The sequence below is a fragment of the Branchiostoma floridae genome, chromosome 19, assembly GCF_000003815.2.
Source record: "Branchiostoma floridae strain S238N-H82 chromosome 19, Bfl_VNyyK, whole genome shotgun sequence".
Taxonomy (NCBI): domain Eukaryota; kingdom Metazoa; phylum Chordata; class Leptocardii; order Amphioxiformes; family Branchiostomatidae; genus Branchiostoma; species Branchiostoma floridae.
The window spans coordinates 9,008,847-9,028,713 of NC_049997.1; the positions used below are offsets into that span (position 1 = coordinate 9,008,847).

The window sequence follows — 19,867 nt, forward strand, 5'->3', positions numbered from 1 at the left end:
ACCAATTTTTCCACCACAAATTCAACTAGCAAGATGAGCATATTCTGATAAATGCTTGCTACTATGTACCTAATCTATTTAAAAATGACCAACTTAACTAAGAAGCATCCTTCCTTTAAGGTGCATGTAGTGATTTAAATTATTTTGAAAGCTTGGACATAAATTGTATACTTATACATGGAACTTGTAGCCTGGTATCTAGCCATATTATAGCTCCTGAGTCTCTTCTGTCCTCTCTGCAAATACGGGGAGAGGACAGAAGAAACTTGGGAGCTATCTGATACGGCTGGATACCAGGCTATTGAACTGGGCTGTCTGCATCAGCATGACACATCCCTCCATCCCGGGATGGAAATTTGCATCTTGGAACCAACAAAAATCTAATGCTAGCCTTTCCAAAAATCTGAATTTCTTGACATGAAAATGTATTTTTGTAACCTTAAGATGACAGATTTAACAAGAACGAAAATTGAAGAAAGTACCGGCTAAGCCAGCCACTAACAAACAATTGGGACAGAAAAATCTAAAAGTTGGACAAGCCCTAGCTGATGTGGAAACTTACTGTCTGTGTTTGTATATTCTAGGCACTCAGGCCAGATGAAGATATTGTGTCAGTTGTTCCCAGAGCTGACATTAGCGGAAAATGTGTCGTCGCCAACACCAACATTAAGGTTAGTTATGGGGATTTAATCTACTAATTATACATTTTGAGAACTGTTTTAGTTGCAAAATTTGATTGTTATTTTCTACAGAACATTTAAGAAACTAGAATAACAATGTGAAAGAATGTAGACTCCTTTGTCTAAGACTACAAGCACTTCATTGCCAAACTTTTCACCAGTTGCGCAACCTAGTAATCGATACTGATTTGGGCGCCAAAATGGATACATTGTACATAGTAGCATACTATGACATTTTAGGTATGGAGATCATAAAATTGAATCAATTTTTGTTTGGAAGGTCTTTCAAAATCTCCTAAAACATATTTTCTCTGTTTACCAATGACATGTACAGGCCGGCACCCACCTTTTTACCTTATATGGAGACAAGATGAGGCAGCCGACGCCCTACACCATCCAGGTGGCCAGCCACTCCCACATCCATCCTGAGGGGAAACTCATTTTTGTCAATCATTCCTGCAGGTAAGGGGGTTTATCCCTGGGGAAGGTAATTATATTACTATTACTATTTGATTATCCTTTTGTATCATTATCACATCCTATGTGTTACTCTTTTGTGTTATCTATTGATTACCATACATTTTGTTTAGTATAGAGGAGGAGGGAATAGTATAAGCTGTTAACAGTTTTCCCCTCCTCCTGCACCTGTTTTATGTATTCTTTTCTGTATTCTTTTAAGTATTTCGTTGTGCGAATAAATAAACAAAGAAGGTTCATTATTTAATGTTGGACTCTGGGAGGAATACATTTCTTCTTTGGGAAAAGTTTCTTGTTCTATGCAAAAGTCCAATAAAAGTATCCTGTCTTTGACACAGAACCTAAAGCAAAGACAATAATTTTATTTCACTCACACGACAGTCAACATGTAGTTTGATATTAATTTTCTTCTTTTATTTCTTGATTGATTTGGTGACTAATATCTAGTAACGTTAAGTTAGATTAGGATAAACCTGGACATGATTAGTAGTAATTCTATTTTGGTTGACTCCTTCAGCCCCAACACCCAGTTCCAGTACAGCCCGTCCTGGGACCTGTATGCAGTCAAGGACATCCTTCCAGGGGAGGAGGTGAGTTTACCTGTGTAAGAGGCGAATAGAAATAGTCTTCTGGCTCCCGGGATTCGAATCCGTGCCAAACCCGGGCCACTATGTCACAAACGCCAGATCCGTTTGGCTTGGTTAGTTTGGTGGCATTTGAACCCCACTGTTACACCTGCTTTTGAAACTTAAAACTACAAAATCCATAGTAAATGTTGTCAGCAGTGGTGCAATTCTGTAATCTAATCTCAATGAATACTGTATTATATATAGTCTGAAACTTTCTCAGTTGTTTTTCTGCTGAAGCAAATGTTTGTGCCCTCTTTCTCACACCTTTTAATTATGACTTATCTTAAGAAGATGCATAGTGATGCATTTATGACCAAGGATACTAAGACAAGCAATATTCTTTCCATAACAACAGTTAGTCCTTGAAGAGACAAAAGTTTTTAACCATATTTTTTCCTCCCCGCAGTTAACTTTTGACTACACCACGACAGAGTGGCAAATGGCCCAGCCCTTCCAGTGTAACTGCTGCAATACCAAGTGTATACACAAGGTGATGCTTAAATATATATGGAATTCAGCGTGTATAACCATTTGCCACAAAACTCAGGCAGTCATCTGGCTTGAACAAATAAACTACAAATCGTAACACAAATCAACAAACAAACCCTTTAGATTTGGCGTGTGGTTGTCCTTGCAAGCATGTAATGCTTGTCAGCTATGTAGTCCATATCAGTCTTATCATACATGACGTCACAGACGAAATGCCAAATGTCTGTCAGTGACCGTTTCCAAAATTATATCCAGCTGCTTGAGCAATTGCTATGAGTATGAGGTGTATACATATCTTACCTGGATGTCTAACCTTCCTGTTTTGTTTCTGTACCAGGTCCAAGGGTTTTACTTCCTGAATCCTGAACAGAAAGCAGAGAGAGAAGCAGTCATCTCACCTGTCATCAGAGAACAACTGGAGGAACAACAAACAAGCACAGAATGACACAGTGTCATGATCAAGTCAAAATAATGGACACTATAGATGTAGGGTTCTTACCAGGGCATAGCATGGGGGCCCCTATGCTGTGATTTCGTATCCCCAGTACTCTGTGATTGGGCCTAATTATGTTTCAACCAGCATAGTGAGCTTACCTGTTGTCTAAAGGTAAAAATTGATAGCTTTTTCTTCCTCAAAATGCAGGAAATAGACCATTCTGAGGGTTGTAAATATCAAATTAAAAATTTCAGGGGGGGATGCTCCCCTACAATGCTCATCCCTGTGTCTCACGCCATCTAGCTTGGTCGTGCTAATTAAGATGTTCCCTTTCCTGTAAAAAAATCCTGGTTAGAACCTTGCACTAAAAGGCACTATCAGGGCTCGAAGTACTGGTGAACATGCACTCTGGTGGCTTTTAAGCTCAGAGAGTATGCCACACTTTTCTCTGTATCCCAATGTTTCATCCGTGAATGCAAAGATCAAATCCATTCTCAGCCTGACATCAAAAATGTTAATGAATTTAGAGTTTCTATAGCTCTGACGACCAGTTTTTGCACTGCCATTGGTAAACATTTTGTAGCTGTCAATTTACTAAGATTTTCTTTAAAGGTTCTTTGAAATCATACATGTATCTCCAAGTCACATTCCATCTATATTAATATGTCTTTATTAAGAGATGTATATTAAGGGTGGTTCTAAGATTTTTAGTGACTTCATGTGGTCTAAGATACTAAACCACCTCATATACCTTAGATCCTGTGGGCAAAGATAGAATGATATGCTATGTTTTTGCTCTCAATTTACTGTTTGATTACATATCATGATAAACTGTATCTGTTAAGGTCCTTATAGACTTGTTTCAAAGTACAATAATTATTCTATTGTATTGTATTTTATCTTACCTTTATTTTGTTTTATCTATTTTGCTGGCAACAACGAGAGGCAACTACAAGCCTCCAACAATAACATATTTACATGGTATATGCTGCTTTTGTTTGACATTATATTTAGATATTTATTATATCATTTCAACATGACATCACTCAGCCAGAGAGCTGAAATCCTCTGCAAAGGTTGCACAGTTTCTGTAATGCAAGTCCACTGTTATCCACGAGATAACCTTTATCCATTGATTTTAAAACCAGTATTTTAGGAAAATTAAGTCAATAGACAGTGGTTTCCAATTGCATCAAAATATTGCACCGTCAATCAACTTCCCTAAATACCCGGTTTAAAGAAACAACGGATATAGGATTACCCCACAGATAAAGGTGTTCTAGCGTGTGCCAACGATAGTTCCATTCTTTACCATTTTGGTGAAATTTAAGTGTGATGAGTCAGGAAGTTAAAGTGACTTGGCAGAGGTAAATAACAAACAAAACTCAGGAGTTTGAATTTTTTGCCTTCAACTCTCAGGATAAGTTTTTCTTTTCCAGGTTGCTTTTATTTTCCTGACTGATTCTTTAACTGGTATAGTATTTCCAGTACATGTACATACATACATATGTGTATGTAATTTTGATGTATTTAGCATTTGTTGAAAATATATAACATTTGTAATGTGCTGAGCTGTCATTGAAACAATGATAACGATACCAAAAATTGTGCTTCCATCGGCATAAATGATCAGTGCCTCTAAACAACAATGCTATCCCTTATATATACTAGTATATGATGTGAAGCTTTCCACTATGTGATATATGAAGAAGTTTGTGACATTATCTTGCAAACGTTTTGTACCAGGTGATTTCCGATTCTAGTTTTTTTCTTTTCTTTGCAATGTGAGAAATGACATCAAAATATGATAGACACTTATAGATAAGTAATGTTAGGTATGAACACCTTTGAGAATTGCAAACAATCATGTTTTGTTCATTGAAAATTTACTGTAATGTTAGTTTTTAGTCATAACTGCTGTGGCCTGTTTTTGTAGAAGTTGCAGTGATTTTTTGCAATTAACTTGACATTGAAAATTAAGGTTTTGACTTGGCTCTATTTGGATCCACAATTAGCTTTATAATAACAACAAACAAGTACATTGTACCTTCTTTTTCATAGATTTTCTTTGATTTATCGACTCAGTGACTAAAAGAACTGTTATCCTAACAGTTTTTAGTTTATAACGTTATGTCACAACTTATGTCTCAGGAATATGTTATCCCAACATTTGGAGATAACGTTAAATGTTACATCGGTGAAAACAGTTCATGCAACACACTGATTTGTCGGCAAAAACAATTATGGTACGTTGTACTAATAGGTTGATAAGTGACTGTTAAAAGGTAATACATCATCAATTTTGATTTTACCGCAAGCATTGTTATCATCACTTGATCATGATCTGAGATTTGGTTTCTTGATTCCTTGATGGAACCATGGAAGGATGGATGGATAAAATGGGTGGATGGATGGACAGTAAAATGGATGGAGCTTTAGCTCTTTGGTTGTGTAGACGTATGGGGACTATCTTTTTATGTAGACATAGACGTGGATATCGTCATACAAAGTTATAAGTGTCAGATATTGATCAACTACCTTGCCTATCTATTTTTCAAATTTCCCGCTCATTTTCCCCAACATCTCGCGAGATTTCCCGTGATTCACCTGTCACATGATGTCGTTACGTCATCTCTCAAAAGGAAAGACGCCATTTTGGTGGACTTCAACATTTCCTAGTGTTCCTGTTATTTCACAAACTTCTACTCCTGTTGCAAAACCAGAGATATTTGCCGCAGTCGGAGCTAGAGTTGAGATCTTTGAGAGTTTTGTGGAGTGACTACTGGTGTTGACATGGCCGCAGGCGGCGCAAGAGGACACCAGTTTAAGGTGGTTCTGTTAGGGGAGGGGTGTGTGGGGAAAACGTCACTAGTTTTGCGGTACTGCGAGGACAAGTTCAACGATAAACACATCTCAACTTTGCAGGTAGGAAACAAATTATGTCTCCCATATAATCCCGATATATTCGTATTATCTGACATATTCGATGTATGTTGTAACATCATGACGGAACAAGATATGTGTGTACTGTAACGTTAATTAAATTACTGGAAAATAATATTTCCAAGATAAGGGACCGTACGGCGTTTAGTGAGGGGGGAGGGCCGGTCGCCAGAGGGTCGGGTCAAAAAATTTTTGCATGGCCCTCCCCCCAGGTAAAATTTTTTTTGCTAGGCCCTCCCCCCAAGACAAAATATTTTTGCTTGGCCCTCCCCCTCCTATCAACTTTGAAAAAAATATTCAAGACGCCAATAAAACACTGCGCTCCCGCATTTGGAAATGTGCTTTGCGTCATACTTTTTCATGATTTTCATCGAGAAGCAGATCTCTCACCCTTAGTAAAAAAAGGAAAACAGAATGGCTCAAAATATCTGCTAAATAGAGGGATAAATATCTGCTTCATAGAGGCATAAATATTTGCTTTATAGAAGCTATTTCATTGTTTTGATATTGATACTACACCTAAAAAGCATTTGTACCTGGGTTTCTAGTAGATTTGCGCCACGAAGCGGCGCGCGCCCCGCTCCCTAAATTTACGTATTGCAAGCTCGCGGGCCTGAGCGGCTTGACGGAAACTATTTTCAATTTACATATATTTTGGACTTTTTTTTGGTTCTGTGGTGGTAATAACTTACGGTAAATCGAGGGGGGGGGAGAAATGAAAACTAAAACGACAGCACGATTCGACTTCCAAAACTGTAGTGGGGAGGGGGGCGCCGACGCGTGACGCTGATTTTCCCACGGCGGGGTAAGACCGGTCGCCAGTCTCTCTAGCCGCCGGCGGGCGTGAGACCGCAGACTTGCAGGAGATCTTTTAGAAATGCCACGCTTTTTTGCCACGATTTCCTGCATTGCTTTTTTTATGGGAAAATTTGCTGGTTAGATGACATTTCTATGAAAAAAAAATACGAGGGTTTCAAGTTTTTGAGAACGACGTTCCGAACACCATGTTCGGCGCCAAAGGCACGAAGAATCGCAAGGTAGGTCCGGGAGAATTTTGAAATCTTGACCCTCTTAAAAGCTATTTCCTTCAGTTTGAGGAGATATTTTGCTGACAAACAAAGCTAACTTTAGTAGCATTTCAATTTAGAAATACAAAATCAAATCCCCCCCAAACACAGTATCACGATGTCGGTCATCAAAGGCGCGAGGCCGGTCACGTCAAAAGGGATCCAGGGAAATTTGCAAATATTTACGCTCGAGCTTTGAAACGCCATTTCTTACATTTTGAGGGCAATAAGACAGGGGTAAATTTTGCTGGCAGACTAATTTAGAGTTTAATAACATTTCTGTGCGTGAAGAAGGTTTTCGAGGGCGTCATGCATAAGCCCCGCCCCCTCCCTTTCGCATTTTCACTGTATCCCGAGCGCCAACCTCGGCGATCCCTTGCAGAGGTCCAGAAAAATTTTGAAATCTTGACCCTCTGAAACGCCGTTTCTTGGATTTTAAGGGACATATTTTGCTGGCAGACCAAGCTATTTTTTTTTTTGCTTGGCCCTCCCCCCAAGTAAAAAAAAATTTGCTAGGCCCTCCCCCTGGCAAAATATTTTTTTGCATGGCCCTCCCCCCCCTGGCGACCGGCCCTCCCCCCTCGCTAAATGCCGTACGGTCCCTAACGTTTTATAATTTTTGTCCAGATATTTTTCAGTGTAACTTGTGTAACGACGCATAACTATCATCAGTACAAGTGGATATGGTTGTTATTCTTGTAAAGACATAATTAGATGGCTGTCACGAGTAGTGGCTAAACAAATAATGTTGTCAAGCCCCAGAAATTCTTTGCTTCGAGTTTTCAAAGAGCTGTTAATGTTATGATAGATGTTGAAAATCACAAAACCCAATCTGTATGCATGGCAAGAAAGTCTTGATCATGTGAATTGAAAGGCATGTGAGTTCTATGTAATTTTTGAATGACATGTGGTTGGCATTATGTCAATGTAGTATTGTATGTTACCCATGTTTGCATTCTTGTGGAACTTATTGCACCATGCCTTATATATTAGTAGAATCAAGTATAATTTGTATAGCCAGTATGATCATCCTTCAGCATAATACACCAGCTTTTATATGAATGATAAGTGTTAGTACCGGTAGGTACTGGTACACTGTATCAGTACAAAACTGTTTTTTCTTGTTGGACCAGTCCACGATATCCCGACCTGAAAAAATAAGTGGATAAAATGTTGGACGGATTAAAAAATGAACAGATTATACTGACAGGCCTTCATATGTTTAAGGGCTTACCGGTCCAAGAAAATAACAAGAGTGAAGTAGAGGAGAGTTGATAGTCATTTTTACCTGTGCCTGCAAAGCTGGTGTGTTAGTTACAGCTATACTGGAACTTAGTATCCAATACCAACTTAGCTTAGACAAGCTTAAGACGTTAAGTGCTGCATAAGTCGTTCTGGTTTTAAGAGGATGTGGGATTGGAAGCCCTACCACAAGATAGAACCACAGGAAAAGTAAATGGTCTTACTGTACCATTTCCCCCATGTAAAATACTGTTTGTGGACTGCATGCCATGATTGTCAAGGTATGGCAGTACAGTTGTATAATGATAATTCTGTGGCGAAATATATTTTTCCTCTGAAATAACAGGTATTCTTTAAACTATAAGAAATATTAAGATGAAACAAACCAGATGTTCAGGACTGGAATGGCTAATTTAGATGTGATTTGTGTCCATTATAACATCATAAAAAGTGCGCCTCCCGCACAGGTAAACAGAAGTACCTGGCCATTTGGTCATGTGCAAACTTGAAATAGTCATGTTGTAGAGAAGATTTTAAACTTTGTTCTTATTCTTTTTTCACAGGCAAGTTTCCTCACAAAGAAGCTCAACATAGCTGGGAAAAGAGTAAACTTGGCAATTTGGGTAAGTCATCTTTGATTTCAGGTACATGTAAATGTAAGCATTTTTCCCAATTCTTACAAAATGTTCTTTTAATTCAAAGGTCTCAATAATATTTCTGTGTTTAAGTAATTGTCATTTAGATTTACCTTTTCCCTGGTAATGTGCCCCATTGCCCAGGGGATCTTCTGACAAGCATGACATTCTGATTGACCAGGGATACTCCTACCTGTACTAGGTCACATATAGATGTGTCTACAGTCAACTGTGACCTGTTTGGCATCAGTTTTGGCTCTCAAGAAGCCTTAGAATGTCCCATTCTAACTTAGAATCCTGTCACAACGTTGTATCACAACGTTGAAGGGGATAAACCTACACCATCCCCTTATATTACTTGGTCGTTGTGCACCCAGGCAATGCAATTTTATTCCTAGGAAGACCTCTGCAATAACTTTGAATAAGATATGTTTTTTGTGCACTGTAGGATACGGCAGGACAGGAGAGGTTCCATGCGCTGGGTCCCATCTACTACAGAGACAGTAACGGAGCCATTCTAGTATACGATATTACAGATGAGGACTCTTTCCAAAAGGTACACACATATGTATATGCACTCATTTTGAGAACCATTACACTGGTACACAGGTTTGCAAAGGCACATGAAAGTCAGCAAAACCTTGGTTACCAGCCAATACAGTTTCAACCTGTCAGAAATTGCCATTAACCCAATTCATGTAGCTATATATTATGGGGCTTGGTGTTATTAATGCTGTATACTATTAGTAGTATATAATATGGTATTTTTACATATTATTATGTAACCCTACACAAATACATGTATCTAGGTGCAACAGTATACCCACAATCACAGCATGGTGACAGCTCTGAGCCATGGTGCACAAAACTTATACATATATGTATACTCTCCAATCTTTTAATTTCCCCATCTTTCTTCAGATAGACACAATCCACAATTTTGCCCAAATTAAGTACTTTTACTGCTAGAGTCTAAGTTTCAGTGTTTATGCAATAAGTCAGACATTGTGCTACAATGAAATAAATCAGACCGTGTCCATTTGCCAAGAATCAATGAAAATCTGATAGAATCTAGCAAACTAATTGCATTAAATCCTGACCCTCATGTCAGACATAGTCTGGTACCACTATAGTATAGGTGATCATAGCATGTTTGTCATATTTGAATATGCTCCGTTGTTATAATGTATGCTGCCCTAACTGTATAAGATTTGTGTTTGGAACTACTGTTGGTAGTGTATATGTAAGTAAGAAAGTCGATTTCTTTAAGGAATCTTACGCACGGTACTTAAGATTGTCCCACAACTAATGTTGTATTAGTTAACAGCTTTTAGCTTTGTAGCTATTCCCCCCCATTTATCTGTTATCTCCCATCCTTTTGCTCTGTGCTCCTAAGTGTTGTGTTAGGTCTTTCCATAGGGTTGTTTCCCTTGATAGAATGGCTTCCAGTTTTTAGCAATTCTGACTAGAATTGTTCTGAAAGGTATGAAAATATGTCTTATGCAGCATCTAAATCTACAAAACACTTTGTATCCTCCAGGTGAAAAACTGGGTAAAGGAGCTGCGAAAAATGCTGGGCAGTGAAGTCACTCTTTGTATAGCAGGTAAGGAAGTTCTTCTATACAATACAGTAGAAGTTGTTCGTGCAATTATCTGGTGGTGCAATAATTTGGAGATATTCAGCTGGACCACACCGGCTTGGGATTTTGGGATTCTGTGCAATTAACAGACGTGTGCAGTTATACATTACCGAAAGTCTTCCTTTTCTTTATAGTTTTTTTATTGTCAGTTTTGGACTTATTATGTTGTGTCAAGACACAACATTGGTAATGCTTTTATTTTCCTTCATTGAAAAAAAAATAGAATCTTCTTGCAGTGCTAAGCTGTAATAGTAAAACTATAATTCAAGCCAAGAACATATACAGCTTGTTACACAAAGACAAGACACTGAAGCTGCTTGTATACAACCAAGAATTTCTTATCTCTCTCAAGGAAACAAGATAGATTTAGAGAAGCAGCGAAACGTTCCGGCAGACGAGGCAGAGGCGTACGCGACGTCGGTGGGAGCCAAACACTTCCACACGTCCGCAAAACTCAACAAAGGAGTAGAAGAGATGTTTCTAGACCTTACGAAGAGTAAGTCTTTACTTAACAAGTTGATATTCTTTCTCTGAAACTATTTATCAGTGAAAAATGCCTGACATTATGTTTATGTGATGCATTATCATGGAAGCTCATCTTTGTTAGTAGGAATCATAGTACAAAGCTGAACTTTCCTCCAATACAAAAGTATACACGGATAAAATTTTCAATGACAGATGAAGGCAACAGTGGTTGCTGAATATTTGATCCTTGTGTACTTTTGTGTTAGAAGAAAGTTAAGCTTTGTACTATGTTGTGATGCAATTGTTAAATTTTCAATTTGCAGTCTGACATAGTTTTAAGAAAAAATACAGGTTTATATATTTCTTGTTTTGTGTTTTCACTGGTAGAATGCCTGAAGGCTCTCGTCCGAAGGCAGGCGTATTCAACGGGGCTCACTGACCTACAAATATTGTCCAATCTCTGAAAATTGTGCAATGATGATAAGGGTACCAGACATATTCCTGTCAAAATGTCATCTATAATTATAGCTTGCAGACTCATTTTCTGATTGATTCCAGTGCTGTGTGAAGGGCTGAAATCAGTCTATGCTATCAATTTCACCTGAGTGGAGTGCATAACATTGGGACCTTCAAACCAAGAACCTTTAAATTCCAATTCAATACATTCTTATTTATCCACACGGCCATTACATGACTCTGTTATCCATAGGAATTTCATTGGTCGTATTGCTAACAGTGTTGTTTTGTTATTTCTCAATTTGGTAGGAATGTTAGAAAAGGACTCCAATTCCAAAGCAGACGCCACAGCCAAACCTGGGTCAACACGGAGAAACATTCAGATCACAGAGGACGAACCACAGGAGCAGAAGAGCGGGTGTTGCTGAAGGAGAAAAACAGAAGAAAAAAAACAGAAAAGAAAGTTGCAACATTTTGTACTGTGACTTTACTCTCTGGTAGTCTGTCCAAGGATTTGTTGAGGGGCCAGTGAAATGAAATTTTCTCTATCACTAGCATAAAATTTTGGCCTTTCTAAAAACATCTACATAATCTTGAAGTGATTTATTGTGTACTGTACATGGGTGGGACAAATCAACAATGGGTCCTGACATTATTGGATAGACTACTGTAAATGCATTTAATTTTGCAGGAATTTCGCAGTAGCGGAAAAAGGACTTTTTGTGTTGGTTTTAAGTTCGTGGTAGCACCATGCACTGTGGTCTCTTACTGCCATGGAAAAATGTTTGCGGTGGTTTTAAGTTCGCGGTAAAGCTGCCACCGCAAAAAAAAACAAAACAACATACAACCACCGCTGACATTTTTGCATTTACAGTATCTGTTGGGAGAGTTCTTTCTATGAAGTCGCAACTGGTTGATCATTTGTCTTGCCAAACCCGGAAACGGAGTTAAAGATTACTTAGATGTTTTCAGAAAAGATTAGATTTTTAGATGAATGATAGAGGAGCGTTCATTCCTGGAACTTCAAGAAGGTTTCTCCCATTAATTTGGCCAAGATGACATGTCTGTTACATGTATTATACTTGCATTGTACAACAAACACTTGCCCTAGCTACATGTATGTACCTGATTAATATGTATGTATATGTATATGTATACAAGCACTACTTTTAGGAATCATGAGTAAGAAAGGTACATATTGTTAGCTTAATGCAGATGTGATGAAATTTGTGAAAAAAACGGTTTACATAGCTGTTGTATAAGTTAATGCATTCTATAGTGTGAATAATTGTACTCTATTCCGAGTATTGATAGCTGTGTATTTCTTGGTGAAAATTGGACTAGAACTTTGTTTCATTATGTTGGAGCCAGTATGTAGATGGTCATCTTTTGATTGATTTTGTAATTCTGCATATGATTTTTTTACAGATATTAATTTGCACATTGTAAAGAATATATGGAACTTGATAAGTTAAGTGTATGAATGCATCAGACAGTCTCATAATGCCTGTAAAAATTCTCACATTGTACAAAGAAAAAAGATAGATGACAATCTGCTACAAAATTGTCACTTTGCTACACAAGAAGTTCACGACCTTGGCTGACCTCTATTGCTGCTTTCTGATTGGTTGACAAGTGGTTGTGTGTTTTCTGTTACAAAATGTGTCACTAACTAAGTGTGGTTAAAACAGAGCCTTTCAGAGCATCTGTTCTGTATGAAATTTTAGGGATCAAAATTTGTGCATATTTTGTTTTCTTTCAAATTTTCATCCTCTCCTGTGCACTAGTATTAGTAATGTCCCCACATTTTGCTAGGAAACAACCTTGTCGCTATTTTAGGCCTGTTCCGAATTGTCTGATATTTCATTATTAATGAATATAAGTTAATATAATATCAAATAGATGTGGTAACAGGCAGTAGCTTACAAGACTATAAGTACAGTATGTTGTGACAGTATGTGTTCAACCTCTGGTTAACAACTATATATTAGCACACATTGGAAAGTTATACTGTGATAACTAAAGGTACATATTATATTGTAACTTTTGTTTCGTCAGTGTTAACCAGCACGAGTTAGTAGTAATTGATGTAAGTCGATATTGACTTGTAGTGCTATCTTGTGATGCGCATAGGGGGAGCCATGTACCCAAGTTTGTAGATTTGTTTGTACAGAAGAAATAGTGTACAACAGTGAAACGTATTAATTCTTACAATGTCACTGGCTCTTAGTAATCACAACAAAAGTCGCTGTGTACACAAAATTAAAGGGAAGGTCCAAGCAGATGTTGGAAGAGAAATTGTAACATGCTGTAAAGTTATCTACTTTCACAGTGGTTTTATATTTTCCTGGAGTTAAAAGTTGGGGATGGAAGCAATTCTGTATAGTACAGTAGAAATACAAAACAGGAATTGCAGTTATTTTACGGTACCGGTAAGGCTGTGTGGTTACCACTACAATGAAACAATTACAGTATCTTGGTTGCAGCGCTGTTTTCCATACATGTAGGTCTATGTGTCCATAAGGAAAAATAATACAGCCTGAATGAATGTTACAATTTCTCCAAATATCTGCTTAGAGATCGTGTTAGGGATAGGGAGCTAAAACGATCGAGTTGATTATTTTTTTCACAGCAGAATTGGAAATAAAATATTAAAGATATACTGAATGTATGATGCAAGGTTTGAAATAAAAGTGTAATGCTACTACTCTCGTTGATTTCTGAGAAATGATGAAGATTAAAACTAATTATTTTGCCAATTTCTTGGATTTTTAATCCATAGTATATAGACTTAAGATATCAAAGGTCACGAATTAAAACACCAAGGCTGAAAATAACCAAATTGGGGTCCAAAATTTCTAATGATTCGTTGGTGCATTTGTACCAGACCAGAAACAATTGGGTTTATTTCTTTTGTCTAAGGCTAATAGTCTAATGATAATAAGTTTGTTTTATCAATTGGGAATGTTTTTTTTACCATCTTTAGTAAGAATTTTGTGTTGGAGATCAACGGCAAAAATAGAAAGCTCTTGTATCCCCCTCATGAAATTTGCTTTTTTTAATATGTTGATTAAGTTATGTCATGCCAGGGTCCTCGTCGACACCCAATGGACGAAAATCATGTTTTGATCAAAGTTTTTTCTTAATCTCAGTGGTATTAAATTGAGTTTTGTCAGCGTCTCTTTGCATTTTGGTTATTGTCCTATCGTGCATTTTTTTCTCATCAACCTGTGGCCCCGTCAGTAGAATGGCATGGTCCAAAGTGGGTTTTCCCGTTGTGCAAGACCAAGAAGTGTGCTGGCACAACTCGCGATTACATTTATGGCTGGTTTTAATATCATGTCTCTTGTCTTTGGTGTTTCTTCAAATCCTTACTCTGCCTTGGAAGAATGCTGTTATTCTGATCTCATTGTCATGTCGGAGGATCAGTTTTCAAAACTGCAGTGTTTTAATATTACTTGCTGTCTTCCGTAATCAAATGTGGTTTGACCGGTTGTCTGTGCATGTAAAAAAGAAGCGCTAACAATATGGAGACTCCGTCCCGGCCTATGTCATTCTTTATGTTGACCGTTCTCTTCACGTTATCGGTGATTCTCTACTACTACTTCGTAACTTTTGACATACCAACATTGACAAGGTAAGTCACAACTGAATTCCACTCTAGATCATAGAGCTAAATTATCGTATTCGGACGTACTACATGTAATAGCCACAAATAGCTGACTCTACGAACACACATGTAGATTTTGTTGTTCGAAAGTCACGTAAGATTTTTTTAACATTACGGATTGGGAAATAACTTCGTTAATGGTTTAAACGTTTACTTTTTGTGACAGTGATCAATTTTAACGTTCCTAATTGTCATATACAATCGTAATGTAGCAAGCTGTAATGCTACTACGTTGTTAACAACAAATCTGCTAGTACATCATGTTGAATGTTGTTTGTTTTTTTCAGCTACAGTGTAAATGCAGTACAGAACAGAATCCAGCTGAGACAGACGGTCTCAGACTTCCACATACGAGCCAACACTACAAGGTTCGTGTTCACAGTTTAATGTTCACAGTTCGGATACAGTAGAAGCCAGTTACTAAATTGCACAACGGTTTATCGCACACGAATCCTAGTCTCCAAGCAGACCCTACGTACGGTGCCTTAGAAATAGTATCAAAGCTGGCAAGGCCCGTTTGACTCCCTTAGCCGGCTATCTCCCTTTGGCCGGCTATACTCCTTTGCCAGCTTTGATACTATTTCTAAGGCACCGTAGGGTCTGTTTGGAGACTACACGAATCCCAACGTCCTGTAGTGGTATGGTGTAGCTGGATAACTTCGCTTTGTCGCACCACCCGGATAATTGGACTGAATATGCTGGCAAATTAGGGGTGCAATTAAACGGCTTCTACTGTACTACCAAGGAGGTTAAAGAAAGATTGTTGATGATTCTTTAACCTCCTTGGTACTACTAACCACTATTCAACCATGTCTTGGTGTTGTAAAACATTCTCGTAAGACAGGTCACCTAGCTAATAGGTCGCACCGACTTCTCCGGAACATATCTAAAAGCACTGTTAGATATTGACAAATGTATGGGTGTTGCTATGGTGTCTACTTACAGTATAACGTATACGTCTCATGTTTATGCTTATTGATTATTTGAAAACTAGTATCAATGAAGATTATATATATAACATATATGCAAAAAGCAATACAGCATTCAACGCTAGGCACAATCATAGTGATACAGTAACTGTCACCCTTCTGGCACTGAAATCCATTGGTATCATGTTAATGTTTTTGTTATCACAAATCAACTACACATGTATTGTCTATTTATCATGATCTGTTCCGTTCAGGGCTCCTAGAGTGACGAAACATTTCCAGTCAACAAGGAAGAATGAGAACTTGAAGAAAAATCTCACAAGGTGGTACAAACTTCATCATTTTAGTATTCAGATATCATTGACAGATATATTAGTGTTGATACAATTTCTAACTTGTTCGTATCGACGCTATAAGTTTAATAATAATTCTAAAACTTGACCTCTTTTGACACTGGAAGCTAACATACTAGTTTCATGTTCAAGCCACTCTGATTACACATTCTAATATACCTGTCTATTTATTATCTATTCATTTAGGGCTCCAAAAGTGACGAAACATTTCCAGCCACCAAAAAGGAAAAAGTTAGATGCGATTCTGAAAAAGAATCTCACAAGGTGGTTAAAAATTTTTAAGCATGTTAATATATCATAAAAAGAGCTTCTGCATCTGAGTATCCAGCAAGACGTTTTTTTATGTAAAAAATAAAATGTAAACAAATACTCCCCACTATAAACATAACGTTGACTCGACATTTTTTTGACTAAGTAAACGGGGACATAAGATTTAAGGCAATGTGTTTATGTGTCGTAATGATTAAACAATTTTTTTACTGATACGACAAAAGTACCTTTGCGGCTTTTATATTGCCTTTCACAACTGCATGTGTGTCAGTCACAAAGCGATGGATATGCAACAAACAGTATATAAAAATTAGACATAAATGAAGTAACCCACATACCAGTATGTCACTAGGCAAATTGACATGTTGAGTTTTAAGTATCTCAGATGGACTGAAGATATTGCTCATGTGATGCATGGAATTTTGAAATGAAAAATCGATATTTCTCTTTTCAGACTCGACCAATCATTGCAGAAACTGAGAACTTTTGACAACTTTGCATATTTCTCCGAATACAAAAACCGCAAAAAGTGTAAAAAGCGGAAAGACTGTCCAACAGAAACACCGGTGCTTCACTACCGCACATGCGCAATCGTCGGCAATGGCGGGATTCTTCTCAACAGCAGCTGTGGGAACGAGATCGACAGTCATGATTACGTCATCAGAATGAATATGGCCGACATAAGAGGTTACGAGCAGGTCAGAAATGATCTTTTGTGAGAATAGATTTCGTTTGATTTACTGTAACACAAATTATTAGGAAGCAAATACGACGTCCCAACTACCCAAGGTTATACTGATGTTATAGCGCTTGTTTGACTAAGTTTTATCATTATCTGGTAGGATGCAAATTTTACTTACAAGTACGCATCCAAACTTCTTAGGCTGGAAGGAAATGAATGTTAACTTTAAATTTGTCACAAGACCAAAAGTAACAAACTCATCAATGGCATATGTCCATATGAACAGAGAATACAACGTGTGGAATGAACATGACTATTTCATATGTTATATTTTGTCGAGAAATTTACAAATTAGAGACTCTATATAGATCAGGGAGGTGTAACGTTAAGACATACAATTTCTCGTTTCACTGTGCTGCAACTCTTTTCATCTTCAGGACGTTGGACTAAAATCAAACCTATCCTTCATCAATTGGAAGAGGGTTAAAGAGCTAGGAGATGAGCTGTCATCCAACGACACGAGAGAAGAAGTTCTTCAACATCTGGTCTTACTGAACGGAAGCGTCTTCAGCTATGTCAAGTTAAAGACAGGCGCCGCTATCCGAGCTCTGGAGGCGCTACAGGCGCTTTTGAAGGAATACAAGCTGAATATCACTATGACGTACTCTCGGAGTAATGTTCCAGTGGTGTTCACAAAGTAAGGGTGGTATTTTTTTTCATTCCATTTCAGGGAAAGATATCACCTAGTAATGATAGTATGCATTATAATGTACTCCTGGGTAAAACAGGCGTAAGCTATCTACATCAAATCAAATCAATGACACGATTAATGAGTAGCTATGGGCACGGTAGAGTAGTAAAACAATTTAGTTTTATCATACATTTGTATATAAAGTCTATTTTCTTACGTAAGAAATCACCACTCAAAAAGTGTAACATGCATAAGTTAGCTACATTGAAAAAAATTGCTTTTCAAGAAAATGTTTGACAAATCAGTCTTTTTCTGTCCTTTACTTGAATGAAAAAGTCATATTTCAAATTTACTTTTCTCTTGTTGTCCCAGGCCACTACGTGACACTTTTATTCCTGGCTTGAAGTCTCCAACATCCGGGCTAATCGCCTACATCCTGGCAACTAGATTCTGTGACGTCATCACCCTGTACGGTTTCTACCCGTTCGACACGGATTCGCGCAACAGGAAGCTGTTTTATCACTACTATGATAACATTACGGTTGCAAAGAAACGCAGAAGTCGCCATAACTTTGGCATTGAGCATGACTTCTTTAGATTACTGCATCAGAATGGACTCGTCCGACTGGTATCAGACATTTGTGAATGAGATTTCGAGTAGTACTAGTGTCCACGAGACACTGACCACACTGGTGTAGACGAGTACCTGACGTCAGTTAACCGACTTGAAGGCGAAGGGGGGATGGAATTCAAAGGGACCCCGCCGTTCAAAACCATGTCCAAGTGTGGATAGCAACCAATACAAATGTCTCTACGGCATCAACACGTGAATGATCATAGATAACTTTATTGCACAACAATTGTACGAGGTACAAAGTATGGCATCTACATAACTACAGTTCTATAGCTTAACTAACTAATACAGGAGTTGTAGTATGGGATAAGCTTCTTACAATCATTGGAAGCTTTTACAATCAGTTGAGGAGTTTCTAATATCCAAACCTTCTTTGATATATTTTCCTATATCTGCCATGCAGGGATTGTCACATGTCATGATGTATTTGAATTTGCACTTCAGGTCCATTGAGATAAATCCTTGTGTATAAAATGACAACCTTCTGTATAGAGAATTGCGTATTTCAGAATATTTGGGACATACAATCATAAAGTGATATTCGTCTTCAATTAACTCTGGACAGAATGGACAAACCCTCTGGTCGATAGGGATTTTTTGGAATCTCCCGGTTTCTATATTTAATTTGTGACAGCTAATTCTGAGTTGTGTGATTGCCCTACGAACGTCAAGGCTCTTTATGGTTGAAATGTAATTCTCTTGCTTGTAATGCTTGTTCAATGTAGAAAGAGAGGAGAGTTTAGAATTGGTTCGAATAGAGGAATGCCAATTTTGCACGTATATATCTTGTAAACGTTGTCGTAACTGAGTGTTGATTGTATCTATGTGGTATGACCTCGGGTTCAGCCATATGTGTCCAAAGCCATATACGGGACTACCTTTACTTAGAGGACCTGCTCTTATGAGGTGGGAAACACAACCTGACATTCTACGAAGCAAAATTACCTGTTTGTTATTGTTTCTAGTAATAGTCTTTAGAAAATGAGCATATTTCGGAATGCTGCTACTAACAGACTAGATCTTCCTATTACCCATTTCTAAGGTGAACAAGAGAACCAGATTAAACTTTAACTTGAAAATAAACTGCAATAAGTGAATGATGTCACATTTCCCCTTCTTTGAGTTTTGTTTTCCATGAGTCTCCCTATAGATGTTTGTGTTCTTGCTTGTCTTTTGTTTTAATGCTGTAGAAATAGAATATGAGATTAAGATGGTATATATGGAGACTGAAAGGACCGAAGAGGGAAAGGGGTAGAAAATTTTCCTTACGCTAGCCATGTTCACCGAAGAGGAAATGATCACCAGTTAACACAGATAATACTAATGACAATAATCAAACCCGAGTTTGTATGATCCATGGCTTTTATATGCAAGCCATACGACAAATTCAAGATATTTAAAAAGGCGTGAGTTTTTTTATCCCTTGTTTTATATACTGATGTCAAACATTTACCTGTCGTGTGATGTGGGCTTGTGTCC

At 37.8% G+C, this 19,867-nt stretch overlaps 3 protein-coding genes across 4 annotated transcripts; all 3 read left to right on the plus strand.

Moving 5' to 3' along the window:
• The first annotated feature begins 582 nt into the window (after window positions 1–582).
• LOC118406441 (putative histone-lysine N-methyltransferase ASHH4) lies at window positions 583–4,687 on the plus strand. The gene is made up of 5 exons (XM_035806494.1): window positions 583–671; window positions 1,015–1,142; window positions 1,675–1,747; window positions 2,193–2,276; window positions 2,613–4,687. The coding sequence occupies exons 2-5, from the start codon at window positions 1,051–1,053 to the stop codon at window positions 2,718–2,720; spliced, it is 357 nt and encodes a 118-aa protein (XP_035662387.1). The 5' UTR covers window positions 583–671; window positions 1,015–1,050; the 3' UTR covers window positions 2,721–4,687.
• A 648-nt stretch (window positions 4,688–5,335) lies between these two features.
• LOC118406434 (ras-related protein Rab-21-like) lies at window positions 5,336–11,607 on the plus strand. Its single transcript, XM_035806488.1, has 6 exons — window positions 5,336–5,636; window positions 8,527–8,586; window positions 9,047–9,154; window positions 10,139–10,202; window positions 10,591–10,734; window positions 11,469–11,607. The coding sequence occupies exons 1-6, from the start codon at window positions 5,505–5,507 to the stop codon at window positions 11,585–11,587; spliced, it is 627 nt and encodes a 208-aa protein (XP_035662381.1). The 5' UTR covers window positions 5,336–5,504; the 3' UTR covers window positions 11,588–11,607.
• A 169-nt stretch (window positions 11,608–11,776) lies between these two features.
• Window positions 11,777–18,651, plus strand: LOC118406427 (alpha-2,8-sialyltransferase 8B-like). Of its 2 annotated transcripts, XM_035806477.1 has the most exons (7): window positions 11,777–14,796; window positions 15,117–15,197; window positions 16,013–16,081; window positions 16,298–16,375; window positions 16,836–17,079; window positions 17,501–17,760; window positions 18,127–18,651. In XM_035806477.1, exons 1-7 carry the CDS (start codon window positions 14,687–14,689, stop codon window positions 18,401–18,403), a joined length of 1,119 nt encoding a protein of 372 aa, XP_035662370.1. In that variant the 5' UTR covers window positions 11,777–14,686; the 3' UTR covers window positions 18,404–18,651. The 2 variants fall into 2 exon arrangements, with proteins under 2 accessions (XP_035662370.1, XP_035662371.1); XM_035806478.1 differs by lacking the exon at window positions 16,298–16,375.
• The last annotated feature ends 1,216 nt before the right edge of the window (window positions 18,652–19,867 follow it).

What these genes read in the sequence shown, in the direction of transcription:
- LOC118406441 (XM_035806494.1), top strand. Translation starts at nt 1,051, where the DNA reads ATGAGGCAGCCGACGCCCTACACCATCCAGGTGGCCAGCCACTCCCAC. An exon ending in ACATCCTTCCAGGGGAGGAG is followed by an intron (nt 1,748 to 2,192) that starts GTGAGTTTACCT and finishes TCCTCCCCGCAG; the next exon opens with TTAACTTTTGACTACACCAC. An exon ending in ATACCAAGTGTATACACAAG is followed by an intron (nt 2,277 to 2,612) that starts GTGATGCTTAAA and finishes TTTCTGTACCAG; the next exon opens with GTCCAAGGGTTTTACTTCCT.
- LOC118406434 (XM_035806488.1), top strand. Translation starts at nt 5,505, where the DNA reads ATGGCCGCAGGCGGCGCAAGAGGACACCAGTTTAAGGTGGTTCTGTTA. An exon ending in ATGAGGACTCTTTCCAAAAG is followed by an intron (nt 9,155 to 10,138) that starts GTACACACATAT and finishes TGTATCCTCCAG; the next exon opens with GTGAAAAACTGGGTAAAGGA. An exon ending in AGTCACTCTTTGTATAGCAG is followed by an intron (nt 10,203 to 10,590) that starts GTAAGGAAGTTC and finishes ATCTCTCTCAAG; the next exon opens with GAAACAAGATAGATTTAGAG.
- LOC118406427 (XM_035806477.1), top strand. Translation starts at nt 14,687, where the DNA reads ATGGAGACTCCGTCCCGGCCTATGTCATTCTTTATGTTGACCGTTCTC. An exon ending in GACATACCAACATTGACAAG is followed by an intron (nt 14,797 to 15,116) that starts GTAAGTCACAAC and finishes TGTTTTTTTCAG; the next exon opens with CTACAGTGTAAATGCAGTAC. An exon ending in CTGAAAAAGAATCTCACAAG is followed by an intron (nt 16,376 to 16,835) that starts GTGGTTAAAAAT and finishes TTCTCTTTTCAG; the next exon opens with ACTCGACCAATCATTGCAGA.